This window comes from Miscanthus floridulus, chromosome 8 (assembly GCF_019320115.1).
Source record: "Miscanthus floridulus cultivar M001 chromosome 8, ASM1932011v1, whole genome shotgun sequence".
NCBI classification, from domain to species: Eukaryota; Viridiplantae; Streptophyta; class Magnoliopsida; order Poales; family Poaceae; genus Miscanthus; species Miscanthus floridulus.
Genome location: NC_089587.1, coordinates 54246324 through 54263864, shown reverse-complemented (window position 1 = coordinate 54263864; position 17541 = coordinate 54246324). Strand labels below are relative to the sequence as shown.

General features: G+C 45.9%; 1 protein-coding gene across 1 annotated transcript; it reads left to right on the top strand.

Annotated features, from left to right (window-relative positions):
• Positions 1-8973: 8973 nt before the first annotated feature.
• On the top strand, positions 8974-16809 carry LOC136476401 (HSP-interacting protein-like). The gene is made up of 3 exons (XM_066474225.1): positions 8974-11623; positions 12095-12272; positions 16165-16809. Exons 1-2 carry the CDS (start codon positions 9130-9132, stop codon positions 12250-12252), a joined length of 2652 nt encoding a protein of 883 aa, XP_066330322.1. The 5' UTR covers positions 8974-9129; the 3' UTR covers positions 12253-12272; positions 16165-16809.
• Positions 16810-17541: the final 732 nt, after the last annotated feature.

Below are 17541 nucleotides of genomic sequence, written 5' to 3'. Positions count from 1 at the left end.
ATGCGGCGTGGGGGTTCGATCTGGCTGGAGACGCCGAGGTGACGATGCAGACGAGAGCGATGGGGTGGAGCCCAGCCGGGCGCGTGCGTCGTTGCGGCAACGTCCGTCTCCTCTTTGCGCGTACCGCGTAGCAAGCGACGGGGGCACCTGCTCCACTGACGAGGGATCCGGGCCGTCCGATTGGGACACGTGGACGGCAGATCGGGGATACTTAGGGGGTGGTTAACGTCGGCCACGGTTGGATCGATTCCGCCTGACGACGGGTTTTGCTGTCTGCGATGCAAACTTGGCCGTGCCAGAGACTTCTTCCGTTTGCTTCGCTCGAAAGGAAATTCGGATTCCATCTCCGGCTCATCATAGGGGGCGTGGTTGATTGGAACATTGGGTGATATGCTTCCAAGTTAGGACGCATTTTTTGCAACAAAAGATTCATGAAAGAATTTTGTAAATTCTAAACCTATATGGATTCTTCCTGTGTACTAGCTCTCTGAAGGGACAAAGGATTGACCATCCTGAAATCCTATAAAATTTCTATGGAATGTCTCAATACATATTGAAGAGAATCTAACATGAGGTCCAACCTTTTGAAAATTTTCCTCGGTATCTATCATTCTCCTCTATTCCCTCCATTTTAAATTATAAGTTATTTTAATTTTCTTGGAGAGTCGGGTCATCTCAAGTTTTGACTAAATTATAAGTCTGGAAGTGGGACATTGGCACTGCACGCAGGAGGGATGAATAGCTTATTAAAATTTCCCTTCAAGGCAACAATAATAGGTGCAAGTATTAGAAACCAATAAGGCCCTAATAACAACTACAACGACATACTCCCTCTGTCCCTTTATTTGTGTCGCTTTGGCATTTCAGTAGGTACAGTTGAATCTCTGTGAACGTGGTCACTAGGTCTGTCCAGATGCTTGGCAGGGGCTGTGAATGTGGAGATTGAATTCCACTGCCACAACAACAATCAAACAGGGACAGAGGGAGTAGCTAGCAAGGCTACAAGGAGCACACTCCTACACAGTTTTAGTGAGCAAAGAATAGAGCAACTAAGCTACACATTAGAAGTTAGTCAACTACACAAGCAACTGAATGCACAAAGCATAAATCAAGTGTAGATTGTGCAAACCACAAGTAGAGGATGACACCAGATATATCCCCTGTCGATGACTTTCCAGTCATCTACATTCTCATTGAGGCGAGTCCAATTATTACCACTCCTCTACTAGCTCAACGGTCCCTCGAGATCGGCTCCGACATGAGCACTAGTATATGAGCTGACTAATCACGAGGTACTCCAACAAGTCTTGTACCGCTAGAGTTACTCTTCGCCTCGCCAGATGAACACAGGAGCCCGTTACAATCGAAGTCCCGAGTACCTCACAATCCCCAATTAAGTGCTTCAAGGGATCACTGTTGCTCCAAGCCGTCTAGGTGGCAGCAACCACCAAGAGTGACAAGAATCCGGCAACAAAACACGATCACTAGTGCTAGATCAACTCCAATCTCACCCAAGTGAAATTTAAACTAAGTAAAAGTTAGGGGAAAGGTTTCTTGAGTTCTATAAGGTGTGGTTATCAGATAGGAACACTAAGAGGGCCAAATAGCCTGACCACATCTTTGATTTATAAAGCCCCCTCGATAAACTAGCCATTACCCACTTAGTGGGTTGGCTGTGTACACGCCAGAGAGCTCTAGTAATACCACCGGAGCTCCAATAACTATATCAAACTAGCCATTGGATGCCCTAAACTCTAGTGAGCTCTCTCTAGTGACCACCGTAGAGCTCCAGTGGGCTCTAACTCACCCAAACGCGCTAACAAACACCTCTTTGCACTAAAACGCCGATGATCACTCTGATACTAGCACTGAAGGGAACTGGTGCGCTCTAGGGAGTTATAGATAAGGTTTTTGGGCCCGCAATAATCTCTAGTGACTAAGCATCATACCTTGAGTCGCTCTCGGACTCACAATCTCAGAGGCCTTAGAGCAGCTTTAGTGTGTATTTTTTAGGGTGTTAGGCTGCTAGGATGAGAGAGTGACAAAGAGAGTGCAACATACTAGATATGAACTTTCATCCGGTGCTATCTCAGCATCTGGTGCCCAACTTTGCATCTATTGCCCTTGTTTAGAAAATTATCTCAAACTACTCCACATGCTGTGGCAGAACCGCCTAATCTAATGCCTCACAGGAGTGCTTGTCTTCCATTAGACACTAAGCACTCAAGGGAGAACACTAAATTACTCGGTTCCGTCGGGCACACCCCAGGGGAGAACCCAAAAATCCACATTTTCGCCATCAGGATCACAAATGAGATAATAAAGCTTACATCATTCTGAACCATTTCTTACCTTACTTTTAATACAACATCATAGTATAATATTTATTAATATAACAGCGGAATGAAATCATATTATCAGAGTTATGAACAATTTAAAATTGACAGCGGAATATAAATAAGTGATCAGAATTACAGCGAAAATAAACATCTATTCATAGCATGATGAAGTATTGATATATACACTACGACAATAGATTATGAAACTTTCATTTATAAAAGCATTTGGTGAGAGTTATAAATAACAACTATGATCGCAGCGTAAAGGAATCCTCGCTGAGCCCACCAGGAGGAATCCACACACAAGAGTCAGCTCTAGCATCCACCTGTCACCTGCAACAAGGGGAATAAAACCCTGAGTACTCAATTATACTCAGCAAAACTTACCCGACAGGAGAAAAGAAAAGACTCCAAGGATATGCAAGGCTATCTAGCTTGTGGGTTGTATTTGTAGGAAGCATTACTAAGCGTGCGTCCTTATATTTGATTTTTATTAGTAGCCGCATTGGTTCATTAACTAACCATTCTATGTAAGCACCTGGGCTACTTTCAAGCAGGTGGTAAGCAATCAGATTTCCTTTTTCCATCTTCCATCTTTCATCTTCGGTTCTTACTACGATGCTAAACCGTAGACAAGTCGTACCGGATAGCCCGGCGATTCGCGAATCAATGCCCCCAGCTGGGTACCCTGAAAACACACGCCCCACTTGTACCCTAGGCACAAGCAGGGCCAACCCATCACTCTCCTGTCCCAGGTGTCTAGGTCCCCGTCCAAACTAGGACTCCAAGCCCCCGCCCCTGAGTCCTGGACTCAGTGCGGCGTAAGGACCTCCTCCACCAAAAATAAACCCTAACAGTCGGTCTGGAAAGAGCCGGATCCACGACAAGAGAGCAACAAGTCTTCCAAGCGCCCATACACAAGTATGTGCTCGGGATAATAAGTCTGTGACCTGCCCAGAGTCATATGCAATGATCGGTCCTTAACCGACCAGACAGGGAAAAACGGTGTAACCAAGCTATGACCCGCCTCCGCGGCGACACAACTTCTTACACCCACCAATACCCAAACCACATCCCTGCCCGGTCACAATTTTCCTTTCCACCATTTTATATATTCCAAGTGATAATCACATATTTCCTATATCTCGCGAATGACAGGCAACCACTCGACTTCTACCGGGGTCCTGTAGCATAGCATTCTACACGATCCTGTCATACTAGTAAGACTCATAGGAATAAAGATGTATATGCAAGTGGGTTTCATTCGACTCCTTAAAACTTAATGCACAAATATAATTTAAACTGCAGAAAGTAGGGGTTATGCATCGGGGCTTGCCTGGGTAAAATATAATCAGAAGTTAGCTTTCCATCATGGCGACATGATCTCCAAAAGCACCATTTCTCCAGCAACTCCCGATGACTCCGTGATCCATCGACGTCCCTATCATGATATGCAATGTAATGAAATGCAAGGGTATGATCAACTGACTACAATCGTGACTTGTATAAATACGCTCTACGTCTCTCAAGTGAACGAGCTAGTTCTAACGACGACCGTACTTAGGCTACATATCCATGTTGTCGCATAAGGCGTTATTTCCCTAATAATGATTTTAGTTATATAAACCAAGGTGTTTCTTTATTCGCAATAGGACATTATTATCTAATTAGCAACTAGTTATTCCGGAGCTACAAAATTTATGGTGAGTAACTAATATTGATAGGGATCTACTGTAGAAGTTTTAGACCCAACGCTATTACCAATTTACCACGGAAAATCCCTACAAGTTTATATTTTACAACATTAAGTATCTTAAATTAATTATATAGCTTCCAAAAATAATATCACACTATGTGAACCAATCATACTAATAGGTAAATCATGATTTTAGGAGACTAACAAAACTGGTTTGGCATTTTTACGATTTTCTATAATTTACTACAAATTTTACAAGTCTATTTCCGTAACTAAATTATCAAGTGCTTCATAGGACTAAAGGCCCGCGGCCACCAAACCGCCCCAGTGGCCAGCTCGGCCCGGTCTAGCGCAAAGGCGGCCCAGGCGGGGCGGCAGGTCGGCCCAACAGCGACGTCAGCAATGCGGGCGGCCCAGGCGACTGAGCGGCCAACCCACACGCGGAAATAGGCTAGCCCAGCGGGGATGCGGCCAGCGGCCCAGAGCGCTGGCGCGGGCGGGGCGCACGGCCTAGTAAGCCAGCCCGGCGTGTGAACCGCGGCGACCGGCCCAGCGTAGGCAGCGGCCCAATCGCGGTGAACGGCCCAGGCGCAAGGCAAGGCGCGGCATATACGCGAAATGGCCCCTACGCTTTTCACTAATCAATTCTAGGTCCAGAGTACTGTTCAACGTGCCATGTATTATTGCAGTAAAAACCCCGTATAACGTTTTTGCTTGGATTTATACCCCTTCCTCACCTTATCTTCTTCCTTCGATAGCGAGCAGAGGCAGAGGGGCTCTAGCCGAATGCGGCATCGCGGCCCAACAACGGGGGCCGAGGAGCGAGGAGGGGAACTGGCGTTGCTGGCACGGGCAGCGAGGACGCGGCCACGTTCGGCATGGGCGCGCAGGGCTCGGCGCGAGATGGCGCGGGTTCCGGCAGGGCAACAGGTGCCGCGGCGGCTCGACGCGTCGCCAAGGCGCGACTGGAGGGGAAAGTCACGGAGCAGCGGGCAAAGCTACGCGTGGGTCGGGACTCACTTGCGGGGAGGACCGGTATCGGCCGGCGGGAGGCACGGCGCATGGACAGCAGAGGAAAAGGAAGCGCGGCTACGAGATGGAGCAGTCCAGTGTGGTTGGGGCCGAGGGGCGCACGCTGCGCGGGCGAAGGAAGAAGGAGGCGCGGGTACTCGCGGCAGAGAGGAGTTGCGCGCTGACTCGGCGCTACAGTGGGCACACGGGACAGACCAGCACCGGCGCGGACAGCCAGCAAGGCATCGAGGCACGGTGTGGACGGAAACGCGGTGCAAGGTTCCAGGCATGGGACTGCGCTCTAGGCACGGCGGCTGCGCCTCGATGGAGGAGCAGAGGAGGCCTGGCCAGCGGTAACCGAGCACGGGCGGGCTGCGACGAAGGTCATGAAGACGAAGAGGAGCAGCGCTGTGGCAAGGCACCGGCACGGCAGTGGAGATGGAGGAATGGCGTGCTCGCGCGCTGAAGAGGCAGCGAGGCACGGGCGCCCGGTCACGGCGGTGGACCGAGGCGGAGGGGAAAGGAGAGGGGATGCCGTGCGAGACGCGTGGGTGTTCGCAAAGGAAAACTGAACGGAACTCCAGGGCGAGGTGGCTACGGCTCGACCGGCGCTGTGGCAACGGGCGCGGCCACGTCTGGCCGGGCGCTTAACGATGGCGAGGAGAGCGAGCAAGGGCGTTGGTGCTGGCAATGGCCGGCCACGCACACGGCGACTCCGGCGTGCCGCGGCGCTGCCGCAGCCACGACGAGACATTGCGGACCGAGGAACGCGTGGAGCAGCAAAGTCGTGCACGGGCTCAGACGATGCGGTGGAGTGCGCTCGCGCGCACGGTGGCGGCGGTAGAATCCGCCACGGCAGCGCGGAGGAGCGAGGCGAGGTATGGCCACGCGCGGGGTGACGGCTTGAGGAGGCGCAGCGACGGCGGCAAGAGCGCAGGGGAGCCGGGGAAGGCACGGCCGCGGTTGTCCACACGCCGGCGACTGGCGTGCGGTGGCGCTGGAGGCTCGGGCGTCGGTGCGGGACGGACTAGAGCAGAGAAAAACCAATGCAGACGGACAAGCCGAGGTAGACAAGGATGAGACGCTAGCTTCACTGGCCAAGGCGATGGGGATGCTGTCAAATGGGTTGCTTGGCTCGGTACCGAGGCAGTCCAGAGACAAGCGAGGACTGAGCGAGTGCAGACGAACACGTTGTCCGGTCGACATGGAAAAACAACCGAAGACAGACAAGACAAGCAAAGCAGAGTGAGAGCAGCAGCTTTGATTGCTCGATGTGCCAGGCAGCAGCAAGTCGTGGCCAAGGCCCCTCCAAAAGCAGCACGTCGATTGCTCAGCTCGAAGAGCAAATTTCAGAATTCAGAGACAGACACAGACGGGACAGCAGAGGCATGGCGCCAGGACACGGGACAGTGCAGCACAGCAGCGTCCAATGATGTTCAAGAGCTTATTTAAAAGTTTTTAAGCACTAAAGAAAAATTGATTAGCACTACTTATGTTGATTTTTCTCAGCCACAAGGGTGAAGTCACAAGCGGTTCGTTTATCATTTCATGATCATAAAAAAACTTTAAAATTAGAGAAACTCGTTTCGAAGGTTTTTTTACTGAGGCCTAAATCGCGGCGCTAAAAAGTATCGTAACACCAGGGTGTTACACATGCTTCATCAGATGACCATCATGACACACATTGTGCCACCCTGCTACCGTGCTCGCAGTTAGCATTGTCACGTAAAAGGTTTTTGTGCTAATTTTCTTAGGTCAGTTTGTCACAGCTCCACTCCTAGCTTCTCCAGAGCAAATTCTATGAAGTCCAATCCAACCAAATAGATAAAATGCAACTCAATTTTTGTGGGGAGCTAAAAAGATTATTTTCTCCATTTACACTATGAGTTGGAAGCTAAAAAAACCTTGCTCTCCATAACTTTCCCGTTCAATTACTACTATAATTACTTTAGAATTACTTCCCACATGCTCCTCTTCATCAAAGAATTAAGAAGTGAAGCTCAATAATCTCGAAAAGAAGGTCTGCCAAACTGGCCCTTGATGTGGATTCTTCTTGGCACTATCTTATGCCCTAAATAATAAGGATATGTTTGGTTTAGTTTCTGAAAAGTGATTCGATAACTAAAAAGCAGAACACAAACCAAATAATTAGAACCTAAAGCTACTTTCTCACAAGCCGTTGTTTTCGTATAGCACAATTTTCGCAATATCATGGACCTTGCTCTCAACTTTCTACTTTTTCCAAATCGGTGAAAAATAGAGAGATATTTCTCACATGATTAAAAAAAGACACAGAGAGATGATAGATTTTATAGTTATTTCAACTAAACAGATTATAAATCAACTTTTTGGTAGCGGCAGCACTAGCGCTAAGATGTTAGGATGGACCCCTGTTTCCGGACGCCAGCGCCTGCTTTAACGCCAGTGCTAGCGCCTGATGCACGCACAGGCAGGCCCAGCCTGTGCCACTCCCCACGCTTCCCTGCTTCCCACGCCCTCCACGCCTACTGCACCGCTTCCCTCCATGCATGACGCCCTAGCAACTGCAGTAGGCAGCTATGGCAAAGTGGCTCACATTACAACATGCACAACACCCCTGATCTACTTTTAAAACATCCAAATAAAAATAATTGCAACATATATACGAAACAACTGAAACATTCAAAACTTATGTCTAAAACACATGTAAAACATTTGAAAAGCAATTACAAACACAAGCAACATCCAGATAAAATATCTGCAACATATGTGTGAAACATATGTTCCAAATAACAGAATTGCAACATACGTCTGAAAAAACAGATGAAACATTGGGAACAGACACTTGCAACATACGTGTAGAATCATTGCAACATATACAATATCCCGATCTACTTTTACAACATTCGCATAAAACACTTGAAACATGCACTTGCAACATTGGGGAGCCCAGGGCCTGGTGATTCTAGCCGTCGGGGTCGGAGCCGGCGCCGCGCAAGCACCACCGCTAGCACCATCACTAGCAGCACCGGGCTTGGCTTAGCCAGACGGGCGACACGCGCAATGGGTGGGAGCGAGCGGCGCGGGATGGGTGCGCGCGACGGGCGGAAGCGAGTGGCACGAGATGGGCGCGCGACAGCAGTGAAGCGAAGTGGGTGCGCGGCGTTCGAATGGGAAGGCCGCCGCATTGGAGAAGGCCAGCGGCAGGTGGGCACACGCGGTGGATGCGCCCACGGCGGGCTCATGCGTGCGACAGTAGGGAAAGAAAATATCGCTTTGTTTTTTATTTATTTTTGGAGAAACTACGTTGTACTGTCATTTTTTTTTACATAAACCGCGTCGTATCGGAGGTGGAGCGAAGTTAGGTCCGATGGTTAGACAGATCCGGGGATGAGCCGTCCGGATGAATGGTTTTGGTAGCATGTACCTCTATCAGTTTGTTTTCAACGGCTTAGGCCATGTTTAGTTCCACCAAACTTCAAACTTTGGCACTATGCAAAAAAGAAGATTCCCCGTCACATCAAACTTGCGGTACATGTATGGAGTACTAAATGTTGACGAAATAAAAAACTAATTGCACAGTTTGGTTGTACTTTGCGAGACGAATGTTTTGAGCCTAATTAGTCAACGATCAGACAATTACTACCAAATACAAACGAAATGCTACGCTGCACTACAGGAATGAACAGTAATCGGGCGACGCCGATTCAGAGCCACTAAACGCGGCCTTATGGTTCATTGCAGATTTTTCGCGAACATAGCCCTCGTGATACTACGGATCTTTTCTCTGGTCTCCACCGCATCAAATACGGCATCACTGCATCAGCGGTAGACGGCTTCTTTATTGACGTTGGACGTGCTCTCACCCACGGGCCACGGCCCTGCGGGCCCTGTCCTCCCTCCGCAGCAGGAACCTGCACGGCCACAGAACCAGCTGGGCCTGCAACGGCCCTGGCGCACCGTGCAGTCGGCTGTCACCCGTTACCCGTAGCCTCGGTGTCACCAAGAAAAAACAAAAAACGTCTCGTATCGGCTTTCCGTTCCGTGACTTTGGTTCTCGCGCCCACGGCACGCGCCATTTGTCCACCCGCCCCCCTATGCCCTATGGCCCTATCCAACCTCCCTTTGCATCCTCTGCTTTGTGCTCTGTTCGGCCGACAGGCCGTGCTTGCCTGCTGCCGTTTGCTTCGCCGCCTCGCGTCTTCTGCAGCTGCTGCTTCCGTGCCGTCGAAGCATCTTCCCCTCCCACCTCTGCTTCTTATAGATTCGGCTGTGGGCGAGCACGGACAAAAACCTGCCCTTTCCGTGCTCTCGCGCATTTCGTTTCTTGGGGGAGCAGGGACTCTTCTTGCCTGCTGCAGGAAGATTGCCTGCAGTTTCTGGTCCTGTTTCCGTTTCCTCCCGCTTCAAATCTGCCAAGCTTCAAGGTTTCCTTTTGGTTCCAACAAGAAGCGAACAAAAAAGGAGTTTCATTTGGGGGAAGGAGGGCGGCCCCCAGCCATGGGGAAGCCGCCGGGGGCCAGGAATCCGCCTGCGGCGGAGGCGGACGGCGACGAGGCGGTGTTCCTGGAGCTGTCGCGGGAGCGCAAGGAAGAGGCCACTCGGCTGTTCAACCGGGGGGACTTTGAGGGCGCGGCGTTCAAGTACGACAAGGCGGCGCAGCTGCTCCCCGCGGGGCGGCGCGTGGAGGCGGCGCGCCTCCGCGCCAGCGTCGCGCAGTGCTACATGCGGATGCGCCCCGCGGAGTTCCACCGCGGCATCCACGAGTGCAACCTCGCGCTGGAGGCGGCGCCCCGGTACAGCAGGGCGTTGCTCCGCCGGGCCGCCTGCTTCGAGGCGCTGGGCAGGGCCGACCTCGCGTGGGGCGACGTCCGGACGGTGCTGCGGTGGGAGCCCGGTAACCGCGCCGCGCGCCGGATCTCGGACCGGGTAAGGGCGGCGTTGGAGGATAAGGGTGTCTCGGTTGCCTTGGATGAGGAGGATGTGGTGCAGACAGAGGATGAGGACGAGATTGCTAGCGCCAAGGGAGAGGAGAAGAGGAAGAAATCTCATAACAAGCGTTTGGATTCGGTTGCAGGGGAACAGGAGGGGGGAAATGGGAATCATATTGGGCCACTGGAATCTGCTTCCACGGAGAAGCAGGCTGACCCGAGGCAGACAAATGGGATAGGGAATCATCAGGATCGTACTGAAGATAGAGAGCCCAATGGTCTCGAGAAGCTAGAACAAAGTACTGAGACTGAAGAGAAGGACATGGGCAACAAGCGAGGTGGACACACTGCTGGAAAGAAGACGGGGCGTGGTGAGAGCAAGCAACAAAAGCATTCTGCAGTCAAGCCAGTGTATCATTGTGAGGACAACATTGGTGTCAAGGAGGAAGCGATGAAGGATGTGAAATTGGTCTTTGGAGAGGACATCAGGTGTGCTCAGATGCCAGCTAACTGCTCTCTGTCACAATTAAGAGAAATAGTTCAGAACAAATTCCCTTCATTGAAGGCATTTCTGATCAAGTATAAAGACAAAGAAGAAGACTTGGTGACAATAACCTCGTCCGAGGAGCTAAGCTGGGCAAGTAATCGTGCAGATTTGGAAGGGCTAATCCGATTATATGTTGCAGAGGTTAATCCTGTGCAAGAGCTTGGTGTGGATGGGGTCAGGAGACGTCCTTCCTTTGCCACATTAGAGAGAAACCGTGATATCATGTTGGATAATGGGACCGTTTGGCATGATGTTGAGCATAAGTATTGCGCTGATGACTGGATGGTACAGTTTGCCCAGATAATCAAGAATCATGTTGGTTTTAGTTCTGATGCATATCTGGATCTCCAAGACCTTGGCCTGAGACTGTACTATGAGGCTATGGAAGACACAGTAGAAAGTGAAGAAGCACAGGAAGTATTTGAAGTTGCAGAGTCGAAATTTCAGGAGATGGCAGCACTGGCATTGTTTAACTGTGGCAATGTCCACATGTCTCGTGCAAGAAAAAGGCCATGCTTGCCTGAAGATTCTTTACAGGAGTTTATACTTGAGCAAGTCAAAGTTTCATATGATTGGGCATGTACAGAATATGCCAAAGCTGGCGTGATGTTTGACGAAGCTGTTAAAACTAAATCTGACTTTTTTGAAGGTCTTATTGCTCTTGGTCAGCAGCAATTCGAGCAGGCCAAACTCTCTTGGTATTACGCTCTTGCATGTAAGATAAATATGGAAACTGAAGTTTTGGAGTTGTTCAACCATGCAGAGGATAATATGGAAAAGGGAATGGATATGTGGGAAAGAATGGAAACTTTGCGCTTGAGGGGACTGTCTAAACCAAGTAAGGAGAAAGTTGTACTTAAGAAGATGGTCTTAGAAGGTTTTGTGAAGGATCTATCGGTAGATGAAGCATTTGAACAGGCTTCAAGCATACGGTCACATATAAATATCTTGTGGGGAACTGTCCTTTATGAACGTTCAGTAGTTGAATTCAATTTGGGACTTCCTAGCTGGGAGGAGTCACTGACTGTTGCCATGGAAAAATTTAAGATCGGAGGTGCTTCTCAAGCTGACATCAATGTGATTGTAAAGAACCATTGTGCTAATGAAACCACCCAAGAAGGTAAGAAGATTTCGTTTTGACACATAATGTGCAATTACTTATTTTTCTGCCTTTGTTCTGAGGGACTCTTAACAAGAATCTAACACTTCTTTGTTAAAATAAGGATCATGAATTTATTTTTAGGAACTTCTACAAATAATGCCAAAAGAGAAACAATACCTGAGCATAAACACAACTAGGATATAATTGTAAACCCCCTAGACTGAATAGAATGGATGAGATCTGACATAGTTCCAAGTATTTTGTGAGATCAGCTAAGTTTCAAATCTGCATGTCCAAAGAAGGTTGTAGGCATGCACATAAGAGATTGCGAGCTAAACAGAACTGTTATTTTACCTATATTCACTTATGTTGCATTGCAGTTGTATGTATATTTTAGATTATTTGTGACAATATCCTTACGAATGTAGTGACTACTACTGAATACTCGTGTTTTGAGAATAAAGTGCTAAGATGTATTCCCTTATGCAGGACTCAGTTTTAAGGTTGAGGAGATAGTTCAGGCGTGGAATGAAATGTATGATGCTAAAAATTGGACAAGTGGACACCTGTCTTTCCGCCTTCAACCAATATTCCGACGTAGAGCTCCGAAGTTGCATCATATACTTGAGCATCTGAACTATGCATAACTCCGCTACTATTGTATCAGGTAATTTTCTACATAGGTAATTAGTTTCAAGAATGAATTCGATAGAAAAAATTATTCACAAACATATTTTTCAATAATTTTCTGATCTTTCTCTAGCTAGTTCTTACATGAAGAAAAAAGATGTAAGAAAGACCTGAGAATTAACTCTGTCAAACATATAAGAACATAACTAAAAGTTCGGTTTTGAGAACAGAATACAAAGAAAAGTTATGTCCAAATATCCTATAGAATGGTTCAAACTTGTCTTGGTAATTATTCCACTTTCATAAATATCAAATCCGTATATATCTTCTTAGTTTGGTGGAAATTCATGGAACTTCTTGTCATTTGCATAGTACAAGATTTTGTGATATGTAATTTTAATTTGTAGTAATTAATATAAGTGATCTTACTAATCTAAATCACTTATATATCTCGATAAACTTTAGGTGTGTTAGTGTTAGGGTCCTAACACTGCAAGGTCTTTTGGAGTTGGCTGTAATCAAGCACTACAAAGACAGGGTGTGGGGGCTGTAAAGGACAACAGATACACAAGTTTCTACAATTTCAGTTAATGCGTGATAAAAAATTCTTGATCCTAAAACTATTATTTGGTTGTAGTTTAAGCACAAAACACTACAATATTTGTGTGGGAGCCCTCAAAGACAACACATACCCAAATTTCTGCAATTTCCGCTCATATGCATTGAAAAATCCTTTATCCAAACTCTTATAGTCAGCTTGGATCTAAGCAAACAAAATATTTCTATGCCCCCCCATAAAGGACAACACACACCCAGATTTCTATGGTTTTGGCCTATTGCAATGAAACTATTGAAGTATCTGAAGAAAATCAGTAAGTTATTCATTCAGAAAAGCTATTTGTAGTGTCTGAGAACAAAATTTATTTGAAGACACACTACAGTGCATTTTTGCAACAGTTTTGGGAAATTGTTTAGTCTGGCTCAGGATAGCTCAACTACAACTCTTCTACGTGTCATATCCATTTTGGGGATCTGGGCACAATCTGGTGTTATAATGCTCTTTGGAAAAACTAACCTCCATAACCAGGGCAACTTCAGGATCTTCACTGAAGCTTTCTGTCAAGTTTTCTATCCTCCAAATATTGCACTCAGTACCAGTTATTACTTACACAGCTGCTCATTTGTGCCATTTTTGGGTGTGGAATAATTGCATTCTAGTGAGCAGCATAGGGAACAACAAGCTAGTGTAGGATCATGGGAATTGGGGCCTGAATCTGTTTGAAGATCAATCGGGGCTATAATAATGTAATTGCAGGATGGGTTGTTCCTGTGAAGCCAGTGTGTGATCAAGGCAAATTAAGAAGAAGTTGTGCAGCACCAGATTCCGACCATGGCATTTGCTTCACAATCCTCATGTCATTAAGATGGATGCAAAAAATAGAAGTGTTGATGCATCAGCATCATTATATTATATATAAACACATCATCAGTGCCGCCAACCACATTCTATAATGGAAAACACAAGAGTGAAGGATGGTTATTTAGTCTGAACAATTGGAAGAGACCCACTAGTCTCATGCATAATTGCTGTTACCATCAAATGAAGGGTATTTTAGAACGAGAAAGTCTTCAAAAATAGATTTTGATCATTGATTCATTTTGCATTATATTGTTGAGTGCTGCAAAACCAACAATCATTAAAAAAATTGAATATACTAATTAGGTTGATGCAACTTTTGTACACTGAACATGCATATAATTTGACTAATTACTAGCTAACATTTGCAAAGTTTGTCTTTCTCAAAAAAAAAATGCCCTACATTGATGAGCAAAACAAGTACTAGGTTACAAAATGTTTGAAACGAAAATTAACAACAACAACGACAACAACAACAAAGCCTTTAAGTCCCAAACAAGTTGGGGTAGGCTAGAGTTGAAACCCAATAGAAGCAATCAAGGTTCAGGCACGTGAATTGCTGTCTTCCAAGCACTCCTATCTAAGGCTAAGTCTTTGGGTATATTCCATCCTTTCAAGTCTCCTTTTATTGCCTCTACCCAAGTCAACTTCGGTCTTCCTCTGCCTTTCTTCACGTTACTATCCTGACTTAGGATTCCACTACGCACCGGTGCATCTGGAGGTCTCCGTTGCACATGTCCAAACCATCTCAACCGGTGTTGGACAAGCTTTTCTTCAATTGGCGCTACCCCTAATCTCTCACGTATATCATCGTTCCGAACTCGATCCCTTCTTGTATGACCGCAAATCCAACGCAACATACGCATTTCCGCGACACTTAGCTGTTGAATATGTCGTCTTTTCGTAGGCCAACATTCTGCGCCATACAACATAGCAGGTCTAATCGCCGTCCTATAAAACTTGCCTTTTAGCTTCTGTGATACCCTTTTGTCACATAGGACACCAGACGCTTGCCGCCACTTCATCCACCCTGCTTTGATTCTATGGCTAATATCTTCATCAATATCCTCGTCCCTCTGTAGCATTGATCCTAAATATCGAAAGGTATCCTTCCTAGCCACTACTTGACCTTCCAAACTAACATCTTCCTCCTCCCGAGTAGTAGTGCCGAAGTCACATCTCATATACTCAGTTTTAGTTCTACTAAGTCTAAAACCTTTGTACTCCAAAGTCTCCCGCCATAACTCTAGTTTCCGATTCACTCCTGTCCGGCTTTCATCAACTAGCACTACATCGTCCGCGAAAAGCATACACCAAGGGATGTCCCTTTGTATGTCCCTTGTGACCTCATCCATCACTAAAGCAAACAAATAAGGGCTCAAAGCTGACCCTTGATGTAGTCCTATCCTAATCGGGAAGTCATCCGTGTCTTCATCACTTGTTCGAACTCTAGTCACAACATTGCTGTACATGTCCTTAATGAGCCCGACGTACTTCGTTGGGACTTTATGTTTGTCCAACGCCCACCACATAACATTCCTTGGTATTTTATCATAAGCCTTCTCCAAGTCAATAAAAACTATGTGTAGGTCCTTCTTCTTCTCCCTATACCGCTCCATAACTTGTCTTATTAAGAAAATGGCTTCCATGGTTGACCTTCCGGGCATGAAACCAAATTGGTTCATAGAGACCCGCGTTATTGCTCTCAAGCGATGCTCGATAACTCTCTCCCATAGCTTCATAGTATGGCTTATCAACTTAATTCCTCGGTAATTTGTACAACTTTGAATATCCCCTTTATTCTTGTAGATCGGTACCAATATACTTCTCCTCCACTCATCAGGCATCTTGTTCGATCGAAAAATATGGTTGAACAGCTTGGTTAACCATACTACAGCTATGTCCCCGAGGCATCTCCACACCTCGATTGGGATATCATCCGGTCCCATCGCCTTACCTCCTTTCATCCTTTTCAACGCCTCTCTGACCTCAGATTCTTGGATTCTCCGCACAAAGCGCCTATTGGTGTCATCAAAAGAGTCATCCAACTGAAAGGTTGTGTCCATATTCTCACCATTGAACAATTTGTCAAAATACTCTTGCCATCAATGTCGGATCTCATCCTCCTTTACCAAGAGATGCTCCCTTTCATCCTTAATGCACTTAACTTGGTTGAAGTCCCGTGTCTTTCTCTCACGAACCCTAGCCATCCTATAAATGTCATTCTCTTCTTCCTTCGGACTCAGTAAATGTTGGTAAAGATCCTCGTACCATAAATGTCTTTCTCTCCTTCTCACGTACTCAAATGTTGAAACGAAAATTAATTGATTTAAAAAATCATTACGGCATTTAGAGAAATGGTTAAAAATTTTGTAAATTTTGTATTACAGTTTTATATGTCCCACATATTATTTATTTTATATATCTGGATGGTTGTACTTCCATGTACTAAATACAATACAATTTGTTTCAGTTTCTAAAACTATTCTTGATGTTATTTTTCTTTTTGCAGGTTTGTTCATCTTTGAAGCTTTGTTGCACTTACTCATGGAAAAATGAATAAAAGGAAAAGAAAAGCAATACTCAATTTGTTGCACTTATCAAGTCATAGATTTGCTCATTATAAAAAAAAAAGATTTGCTGACTCTTGTGGTTAGCTGACCATGTAGCTTGCATTTTGCTGTAAAGTTTACTGGGTTTCTAACCATCTATGTAGTAGGTGGCATTATATATCCTCTCTTGAGGGATATTTTGCATAGTGCTACACTTCCTTCTATTTTACTTGTGGAAGTGCTAAAAGTGGGTTTGTACTCTTAGGTCGCTATAGGAATGGTAGACTCGTGTGTTTTACTTAGAGAGTTTATTAGTAGATCAGCCAAAGTAGGTTACACTTTAACGACACGTGGATAGTTGATATTCAGAACAGTCGTTGTAACTTGTAGCACAGATGCTAGAGCATAGTGCTTTTTAAATTGTTCTTAACATACTGTATGTTTTTATTGTCAAGCTACTGTCTGATAAATGGCCTTATGTTTGTTACTGAATCTGTTGTGGATTCGTGAGAATTCACTTTGGGTTTGTGGAGGAAGCATTAGCTATGCTTGTGAGGTAGCTAAAGGGAAGTGTGCATTATTTAAAGATGGTAATACCTTGGTCTGATTTAATTGTTGTTTAGTATATGTGCATTCTCATATGATACATTTTTATCATATTTTAGTAAAAAACAAAGAAGACAACTTTTGTGTAATGAGCTAATTGAAAGGAATACCAGGTGTGCGAAGACTAGTTAGAGAGCCTTATGTTTGGGGCACAGACACAGAGTCATCAAATCACAGTTTCAGTTTCAAGTTTGAGTAGAGGAATGTGCCTTTTTTTTTTAGAATTGAGTTTTGAGTCGGTTTTGCTATGTAAACTTGATCCGGTCGTTTTGTAATAAGTTGGTCTGATTCTCGTCCTTAGAGGATGAAGCTGGATGTTTCTATCATCTAAAAATGGTCCAATGCAGATGTTGTATGGTGCTACATGCAATCCAAGGTCGATAGTAAAGCTATTCCACATGCATCGGTGATCTTATGAACTACTACACTAGGTACCAATATAAGACTTGCTAAAATCTTTCAAAATTATCGGCTCTTTGTAAGGTTGAGTTTCAGCCTCGACTTGCAAAACTTCGAAGTCCTACTACATGTGTTTATCGCCTTCATCCTTTGCCAAACATAAAATTATTTTATTGCTACATTTGTTACAAGTTGTTCTCGTCATGTGTTTGTCCACTGAACTCATCGTTGGTGATTGGTAGTTGCTAGTGCCTAGGGCACGTTCCGATCGGATACCGATCGTTCGGATGGTACCATGGCTGCAGCAGAGAACCTATCCACGTAGCTCCCGC

What these genes read in the sequence shown, in the direction of transcription:
- LOC136476401 (XM_066474225.1), top strand. Translation starts at nt 9,130, where the DNA reads ATGGCCCTATCCAACCTCCCTTTGCATCCTCTGCTTTGTGCTCTGTTC. An exon ending in TAATGAAACCACCCAAGAAG is followed by an intron (nt 11,624 to 12,094) that starts GTAAGAAGATTT and finishes TCCCTTATGCAG; the next exon opens with GACTCAGTTTTAAGGTTGAG.